The sequence below is a fragment of the Gossypium arboreum genome, chromosome 8, assembly GCF_025698485.1.
Source record: "Gossypium arboreum isolate Shixiya-1 chromosome 8, ASM2569848v2, whole genome shotgun sequence".
Classification (NCBI taxonomy): Eukaryota; Viridiplantae; Streptophyta; class Magnoliopsida; order Malvales; family Malvaceae; genus Gossypium; species Gossypium arboreum.
Window position 1 is genome coordinate 142211307 of NC_069077.1, and position 10136 is coordinate 142221442.

A 10136-nucleotide genomic window follows, 5' to 3' on the forward strand; every position below is an offset into this window, starting at 1 on the left:
TCAAGGCATAATGATTCTAATGTTTAGTTTTTTTTATTTTTTTCGCTTTTAACTTTCAAATTTTAATTAAATTAATTATTTTAATTTTTATGAAATTTTATTAATTTATAAACTACACGAAATTGCTATATTAATTACCAAGTCATGACCAAATATACAACACCAATTTACTCAGTGAAGTTCGAAAAAGAAAAGTAAGGACCAATTTGATTTATCATATTAAATATACGTTAATCTTAAAATTTTCTTTAAATTTTCTTAGTGGGAAAAATCATATTATGAATGAGGAAGATTTTATGTATAACCTAAAACGTAAGATAGAATAAGATAACATGGTTAATTATAATTATTTAAAATTTATTCTTTAAAAATTTATACACGTACATAAAACGAATACATCAATATATATATATATACACACATTTCAGAGATGCATGCAGCTAAATTTATATGAATGATAGAAAGAATTATATATAAAACGCATATGCACACAAACATTCAGGTAAAAAGGAAAAATATATGAAAAGGAAAAATATATATATACACAAACAGATAGGAAGCAAGAATATATATATACACATCCAAATTTCACTTACCAAGGCAAATATATTAAGAGAATATATATATATATACATTTCACTTATAAATGCATGCAACAAAATTTATATGGAAGGTGAAAAATAAACATTAATAGTCATGCTGATAGAAAACAATAATTAAATAAAACAACACACATCAATGTTATTCTAAACAAAATTTTGAGATTATAAAGAGATATCTTAGGTCGATATGAATGCTTAAGTTAATCGAAAGACCAATTGAAGCCCCTTTTTAAACACTGTTGACGTCCTCAAAAAAAAAAACTTTCTTAGGCTACATAATTAACAATACCAAAGCAAAAAATAAGTACATTAGTTGTAACACCCTTCACCTGGCTTGGTAGTCAGACCTGAGTTACAGAATGCTACTTTTGTTACTGGAGCAATTCACATTCAAAACTCAAAAAAAAATTCATTCAATCATCAAATCTTAATATAATGCATGAATCACACGTTAAACAAGTAAAACCAAAACTCAATTGGCCTTTCAAAAGCTCTAAATTTGACCTGAGCATGAATAAGGACTAAACTGTAAATTTTTCAAAGTTTGAGCATGGGTATCGATACCCAAGTCAAGTACTGATACCATATTTAGCTTCGATGTTTCAAAAATCAAAGTATTGATACCAAGTTAGGTATCGATACCATTTTGGCATTCCGTCATTTTCGAAATTTTGGACACAAGTCAATTCGTATCAATACCTTTATAAAGTATCGATCTTTGAAGATAAATATTGATACCAAATTGACATTCTATCATTTTAAAACACTTTTCATTTGGTAAAGTATCGATACCTTAATCCTTGGTATCGATTATTTTACCCAGATGATAAAAAATTCTTACACTTTGGTACTTTTACATGCTCAAACCAAAATCAAATATAAATTGTGCCCCAACCACACTTCCAACCAGCATAAAACCAATCCCAAGCCATACCACGATGCTACAATTCATACATTTTCAATCCACAAACCAACATTTCACAATTAACATTTAACATGATACCTATTCATGCATACATGCTTCCATTGAATCAAATTTCAATGACCATTTCAACTTATCCCATTTAGCCTTCAATCATGGAAATTTCCAAATACATTCTATAACAAATCAACTATGCACATATATCCATTTTTACCAATATGACATTATGCCTCATTTGATCCAAAAATTGTCATTCACCACATATCAAGCATTTACCATCAACCATGCTAACCTCATTTCCATAACTTAAGCATTCACATTCACATTTGGCCATTCGTAATCTCTAACTATGGCTCATCATACACACTTTTAAATATAACATGTAAGCATCCAAAATCAAACATCTTTTATGGATCAAACTTATAGACATTCATTGTAAGCAAATATGCAAAACATTTCCTATGTACATGCCACATAACCGAGACTAGGACAGTTAAAAGACTATTGAATCGAAGACTTGATAGTGTGATTTCCGAAGTAATCCAATTGCCTTGTTTTGCAAAAGATAACTACAAGCAGAGAAAACACAAACAGAGTAAACATTTTATATGTTTAGTAAGTTCATAAAAGTTAAGATAGTAAAATGACCTCAATTCACAACTAATATAATGAATTAGCTAACTATACGACTTTCCTATCATCACATTTCACGTCAGTAAGGTGAGTTCATCAGTTACAATCTTACAACCTCTCAATATGTATAATACATTACTATTCAGTGACATTCTATCAGAATCATTGAACATATACGTCATTTCATCATTCCAAACATATAACCATTTTCAAATACTATACATATTATCAATCAGATATATTACATTTTACACTAACCATTTATCCCAATGAAATATAATAAACAAATACGGATATGTTGGTAACCACTAAAACACACCAGATTGCTTGTCCAAGCGATAACTCCAATACACACCTAAGCATCAAAGTGCTAAGGTCATAGGTAACAAACGTCATAAGACATTATACCCCTCTGGAATACACAAGGGTCTCCGTAGAGACGTAGAGACAAAACTCAATAACCCACAACAAATGCTAGATTCTGTTTTAAACAACGAAATTCTCCATACATCAGTATCACCTCATATCATATCCCGTACAACGTGTAATTAGCCCTATTGACATGCCAGTTGTATCCCATCCTTTCATAAGTTCATCCGGGTACATTTAACATATTAGCTCATTTCTTTACAATTCAATCCATTTCTCATATTTTTGTACCATTTTATAACCAATTCAAAATACAATCATACGATATAATTTCATAATTCAAACACATTCAATACATTTACAAACATAAGTACACCATATAAACTTACCAGACCAAAATGACAATAAGAGCAATGTTGGGGACTAATCTGCAATTTTTCTTTTTTCTTAATTATTTACTGGTTGGTCCAAATCTTAATCTATACGGTAATTCATTTCAAATCATCAATTTCAATTAACTTATAACATCTTATTTTATGTATATAACATTTTAATTACATTTTTGACAAATTTCCTAAAGTTTCACATTTTATTCAATTCAGTCCCTAAAACCTAAATAATCATATCTTTCACATTTAAGCTCCGATTTTCAATTTGATTCCAATATCATCCCTCTATAGCCCTCTAATACCTATATTTACAGAAAATTCATGCTAATGTTAAAATATTTACACTTTAGTCCTTTTTTACTAAAACAACAATTCCACTTTACAAATTAGTCCTTTTCATAACTAAGCTCAAAATCTATCAATTTAGTACCAAAAGGATTAAAATTCAAAAATAGAAACATTTAAAATCTTTAATAATTTTACAAATTAATCATTGTACTAGCTAAATCAAGCTTCCAAAATCTCAAAAACATAAAAAATTACAAAAAAACGAACTCAAATTGGCTTACCATGCAAGGGCCAAACTTTCGAAAGTTTTGAAGATTCTAACCTTCTTCAATGGAGTTATTTTTCAATGGAATTCATTAAACGGTAAATGGAATTCATTAGTGAAATTGGTAAGTGTCATATAAGATGATAATCGAGAATTCTTAATGTTTAGTCTCTATTTAGTTGCGTACTTATTTTTCAATGCTTAGGTTAGTTGCTACATTTAAAAAAAAAAAAAAAACCGTTGCTCATGTAGAATAAGGATAGGAATACGATTTAAATTCATTTCTTCAATATTATATGGAACAGAAATAATTGCAAATAAAACTGATGGGTATCTGGAGTTCGAACATCATACATTTCACAAATCCAATTCTGGAATGCAGCATTCCATTCCATTATCGCCACTGATACACAAATAATACCAATCAAAACTGCTAATAATATCATAACGCATTTCCCTCCACTCTTTGAACCTACAACAGTTATGAAACATCCAACATAACATGACTACTGTTGCTGTGCCGCCTGTGCAACATATAAGTCACCTTTACCACCACCATTTTCCATTGCTGGAACACTTTTCATTACTAATTTTTCATCTCCGACGAATGAATATAACATCTTGAAGATTTTATGCATGCAGGTCCTTGTTCGTATTCCATACAGGGGCTTTAGGACCTACACCATCACTCAACATCCCACTTCCATTATCCACGCTAATCAGAGGATCGGATTCACTTTCCTTAACCTGCATCATTCCATGAAGTAGGAAATATATATAGGTCAGCATATATTCCAAGATATCAGTAAAACTAGGATCGCATTTTATAATTTGTGGGCTATAGGTCATCGGAACAAACACGACCACTCAAGGAATTACCTGTGGCAACTGTGGTGATACTTCACTAGCCTTCTGCTGCTGGCTCTCAACAGTGCAATAATATGAATAAATGACCATTCCAACTACAGCAATCAAGATGCCCAAAATGTTGCGCCAGCTAAACGGATCATGAAGTAGAACATAACCAAAGGCCAAAACAAGGCATGTTTTTAGATGTCCTAGGACCTGATATGTCACAGGGGATGTCTTTCCAATTACCAGAAATGTACTAAAGTTGACAGAGACCGAAATCAGGCAGGAAAGAACAATGAAGAACTGCAACAAAGATTGCACATTAAAGAAATCCAATAAAAATACTATACTACTAATATTTCTCTTTACTCATTGGGTGGTGGGGATCTTATTCTTACCAGCACTTGAGGGGTATACTTGAAAGCAAAAACATTCTTGTTAGTCAAAAGCCCATCCAGGAATGGGCCAATGATGAACAGAGTTAATGCCTGGTAAGGGCAAGACTGGTAGAGAAGTTGGGTTGAAGATACTTTGAACTTCTTCTGAATTGTATTAGTCATCTAAGACAAGTAAGTTAAGAACTTAAAAAGCTAAGAGAATTTAGAGCAAGAAAACCTATTCATGCAAGTTCATTTGCAGTTCTTAAGGACCTAAACATGGAGGCTAATGACAGATAAAAGACAAAAAAATAAATAGCAAATATCACTCTAGTCAAAGGATACAATTTGAGCTATGCAAGTTGTAACAACTGCCAGCAGAGAAAGGATAGAACCCAGGATATTGAGCTGCATATCAGTCACAGTTGCAATTCCAACACCCAAAAGTAAAATGGCCAATGAAAGCTGGATATTCCTACTGCAATAGCATACAAATGTAACGAAACAAAGCCATAACCACAAAAGTACTTCAAAATAATAGCAGGTATAAACTGCAAAACCTAAAACCACTAGCAAACTATAAAATGAAACAATAATTCCTCAACTGGGCAAAGCATAGAAATTGTAATATCGAAGAAAGAAAATTTTGTACTGCAGCAGATGACAATAACACAAAGTTAAGAATTTAACAGACATAAGTACAGAAGGACCTTATCATCCACTGATGGGTGGAGGAATTATGATTTTATTCTCCCTTTTAGCATAAAACAGTGGGAATCAAGGCTTTTAATCCATTCCTGTAAGCATGTCAGCTCCATGAATGACCCCTAAGCCAACCAATGCAATGTCTAGCCTCTAAGAGTAATCTATTCCTAAGGCTTATCTCCAAAAAAAAAACCACAGTTGCAAGAAGCCAAAGTTATAACATGAACTAACGTCGAAGAAACAAGCATGCTAATAACTGACCTGAATTTCTTTCTGAAGAAAAGGGTCTCCAAAAGAACAGTGCAGGGGATAATTGCCAGTTTTGTCATCTAAAATACATAAAAAGGGCAAACATTTTCAGAAACTAATGCTCCTAATATGCTTGTAAAAGTGAGGAAGAAAAGCCAAACTTTGAACTGGATATATAGCGCTAGCTACTGACAAAATTCCATAAACCAATAAGCTGTAAGCACAAGGTATCATTTTGTATGAATTTTGTTGGAATCAGCCAAAACTTGGACATGAATTTGATTCCAGAGGATAATGACAGGAAATGGAACTTTACCTGGTAGAAACCAACAGAATTGAACCCCAAACTAAGATTCAAAAGCCCAATGGATATCCCATTTAATATACCAAATCCCATGACAGCTCGGGCATCAAAAGGTTTGTGCTCAAACAATTTCATCCATAAGGCTACATGAAGAGAACAAAAAGTGACTAGGAGATGCCAGCTTGTCAAAGTTGTGGCTGCAAAACCCAGACCATAAATTAGCATAAATGGTCAAGTAATAGCATGGAAGCAAAGTGACAAATTCTGATGCTTTTTCAAATTAACCGCAAGTATTACAATAAACTATTAGCTTAAATCTCAGACTTTGAGAAAATATTTTTCTTCTTATGAAAATGAAAGAATGAGAACATTGGTCATCACATTGTAACCAAAATGAAGTAGCAATAATTGCAGAGAAAAAACATAGAAAGATTACACACCCACATCCTGAAGAGTCTATCACTAACAACAAGCTAAGATCTCTAAGAGAAACAAGTAAATAATGAGATTGTAACAATTAACTAGATTAGGCCGCCACGTAAAACCTCATAAACTCTGCTGACTAAACTATTCCTTTTGATCATAAATGTTAAAGAATTTCAAATTAAAATATCAATCCGCTCATATAGCATGTTATATATTAGCCATAAATCAATAGCAACCACTAAGGCATGGGATAGAAGCAACGTAAGCTTGTTTCTATTAATCAATCGTGAATTCATTTGATCACTTAGAAAGTAACTCGTATGATGACCAATCTGATGAGCACTAAAGTGACACTTACAAATAATAATTGATAGTAATCCCTACATAATAGTTTTCATACTTTATAGATTATGATTTGAAACACTTATCATCTCGTAACTTCAGTTTCAAGAGACTGATATTTCAGGTGCCTACATGGTTACAGATAATTTCCGCATTAACACACAAGACAGCAGCAATTGACAGTCAATTCAACATGTAATTTTACAACCAGTGTCATGACAATTCTGCTTTGAAATTGGAATAAATACTCAGCACCATAATATTTCCAGTTGCAAATAAATAATCTCTAGTTATTGTGAACAGATCGCAGAACTGATAGTATAAATCAATCATAAAAGAAAGAAAATAAAGACAAAAAATTATATTTAATGGCATTAGAAATCCAGAATTCTGCAGAGAAGAAAAGAAAAAGTTGGGAATACGGAAGCCCCCAATTATGGTGAGAGATCAAAAGCAATAAGACATCATAAGTAAAAAAAAAAGAAGGGGAATCCAACAAATCGGAAATGGAGACCAATGGGAGAATTATTAAAGGATGAATATAAGAAAGAAAGAAAAAAGAAGAAGAAGCAGTGTAAAAAGCTGACCAAAGGTGAAGCCGAGAGTACTGATAAGAGCCTTGTTGCATATAACAATGGACACCGAGGAGACCACCGATAAACTCAAAGCACCTATTGTCCCAAGCTGGAACTTGCGGTTCTCACTCATTTTTCCCTTATGAATTCTGTTTCCTCAATAGTAATCCGGATCTACGTAATCTCCAAGGGTTTTCGATCACATATACGTCGATAATATGTATGTATAAAGGCACGTAGTGAATCCTCGTCGATTCCTACCTCAATAGCGCTTAAAATTCTCGAGATTGGTTGAAAATTAGAAGTGGGTGGGAGCAGCTGCTTCAACAGCAGGAATGAGAAGGAGATAAGAAAAATGAAAAAAGAATCAAAGAACCCTAGATCTGCTCCATTAAAAGGTAGAAGGATCACTAGAGAGTCCGACAAAAAAGGAAATCTGAGAAACAGATTTATTTTTATCTATTATTTATTTATCAGGTATCTACAGGATCAAGTTAATATTTCGTGTTCTGTAGGCCCATTAAAAGGGAAATAGATTTATCTTTGAAGATAGAAGTGTTGCGAATCTTAAAAGAAAAAATGTTTATTTTGTTTAAAAATATCAAATAAATGATTTTAGTTTTTGCAAAGACATCGGCTTAAAAACTAAATAATATTTCTAACAAGTCAATTTGTAGAAATTTTTTTTTAGATAAGGAAGCTAAATATATTTGGCCTTAAGAGGAATTATATCTGATACTAATATTATCTTATAAAATTATCTTGATAATTTTAAGGAGAGCATCATAAATTTTTAAACTAAGAGGAATATTTCTTTCTAATGTTGTCATGGAATTTGCAGCCATATTCGCTCTGTGTGGAGTAAATATTACCTTCACATGCCAATCCCTTGTTAATAGCTCTATGGTGATTCATGCTAGGCTCCCTTCTGTATCCTCTGTCTGACCATTAAACATATTGACTACAATCAATCAATCACTTTCTACCAATAACTATATTATGTTGTCTTTGAAAAAATTTCGTTAGATAATTATGAAAATTAAATTTTATTTTAAAGATTATTGTAAGTACTAATAAAAGTATAAAAATAAAATTATTATTTTTGTCATAATTTGTACAATCAATTTAACATTAAATTAAATAAAAATGAATTTAACATTTTGTAATAATTTTGTATGTACAATAAAATAGTATATGGAATTAAGTTGTAAAAACTCATATATTAAAAAAAGGTATGGATTTTTTTATCTTGATAAGATATGAGTTTTTCTTTAAATTTCATAAGCTATTAGTTATTAATATATCACCCACCGTAAATCAAGTTATAAATTTATGTAATGGATGAAAGAAAACTTGAATTGCTCAAAATAATATATAAATAGATATAAACACACGCACTTAATGACTATTTTATTATGAATTAAAAGAAGGAAAGAGCACTAGAAAATCAAACCATAATTCAACTTTTCCATGGGATATAAAATAGTTTATATATACACTTTATTATTCACACATTCAATACTAAATATTTATTCTCAATCGAATTTTACGGATATCTATCTTCATAGATTGAAGCTTCCCTCTATGTAAATTACACACAGCTCTCCTTAAATGCTGGGGACAAAACTCTGACTTGGAGACCATATATTCGATTGTTAAAGTCCCAATCAATTACTTAAAGAATAACACTTCGAAAACAAAATTTTTTCTCAGAGAAGTCGATTTCCTCAAGAAATTTGTGCCTTAGAAAAGCAACTACCATGTTGCCTTTAATGTTATATATGATTACTTTATTGCTTTGAAATCTAATGTCAACTTAAAAATAAAAATAAAAAAGAAGACTATACATGCATGTTGATTCATGTTATTGATCTACATTGACCAGGACGACCATGCAGTAAAAGTTTTCAATATAGTTCTTTTTTTTTATTGTCTACGACCAAACCTTCCTTAATTTCCCTATAAAGTCTCGTTGTGCCCAAACAACTCCCCAACGCATAAGCACTTAAGACATGGAATTTGTCAACATTTTTCTTTCCCTAGTGCTACCTGTTTTCTTAAGATTAATCCTAGGTTTATTATTGATAACTTGTCTAATCCAAAAGTATAAATGTCTGCTCTCTGTAGAACGGTTTTCTTCTGTTTGCCTGTGGCATGCTTTTGTATTGTTTTGTCTTAAGGTCTTTCACGGCTCTGATTCTCTGTCTCGTGTCGTATTAATGTTATATTCATTTTCATTGTTTTTTATCAAATGGAGAAAAGAATGGTAGATCTAAGTATTGAGGATGGAGAAGAAGCATGACTTCTTTCTGGTGAAGTCGAATATCAAAAATCAGTATACGAGTTTTACTTGGTGAGTTGTTTTTTAACAGCAAGTGTGGTCCATTTCCTGACAGTGAGGAAAACAATGGCTAACCTATAGCATCCCCTTGGAGGGGCTCAAGTCTTAAATCTAGGGGAAAAGGCATTTATTCAAGTTTTACCACGAGTTAGATGTTGATCGTGTAATTACCGGCGCTCCATGGACTTTTCATAACCAAATTTTGGTTATTCATCGATTAAAGGAGGATGAGGATCTGATGCGAGTCCCGTTGGTGTTTTCTTCCTTTTGGATTCAAGTGCATGACTTGCCTCCAGGTTTCTTCTCGGAATTTGTTGCAAAATAATTTGGCAATTTTAATATGTTGACAGACAGATTATCATGTATCAAATTCACATGCAAAATCCTGTGCTATGTTAGCTAATAAAACTTCTTTCACAAAAAATATAAGACTAAAGATTATCATGCCAGATACGTAAACAGATAGCAATGAAGAAAGAAATAAAGAAATGGATAAA

The 10136-nt window shown here is 31.8% G+C and overlaps 1 protein-coding gene across 1 annotated transcript; it reads right to left on the reverse strand.

Annotated features, from left to right (window-relative positions):
- Positions 1–3734: 3734 nt before the first annotated feature.
- LOC108483542 (UDP-xylose transporter 3) lies at positions 3735–7804 on the reverse strand. The gene is made up of 7 exons (XM_017786997.2): positions 7311–7804; positions 5968–6152; positions 5664–5731; positions 5043–5175; positions 4719–4880; positions 4348–4623; positions 3735–4215 (listed from the first exon to the last, which is right to left on the reverse strand). Exons 1-7 carry the CDS (start codon positions 7429–7431, stop codon positions 4099–4101), a joined length of 1062 nt encoding a protein of 353 aa, XP_017642486.1. The 5' UTR covers positions 7432–7804; the 3' UTR covers positions 3735–4098.
- Positions 7805–10136: the final 2332 nt, after the last annotated feature.

Excerpts from the sequence above, each read along its gene's own strand:
- LOC108483542 (XM_017786997.2), bottom strand. The coding sequence starts at position 7,431 with ATGAGTGAGAACCGCAAGTTCCAGCTTGGGACAATAGGTGCTTTGAGT. Across the intron at positions 6,153-7,310 it reads TACTCTCGGCTTCACCTTTG|CCACAACTTTGACAAGCTGG; the intron begins GTCAGCTTTTTA and ends TGGGTTTTGCAG. Across the intron at positions 5,176-5,663 it reads TTCTTCAGAAAGAAATTCAG|TAGGAATATCCAGCTTTCAT; the intron begins GTCAGTTATTAG and ends ATGCTATTGCAG.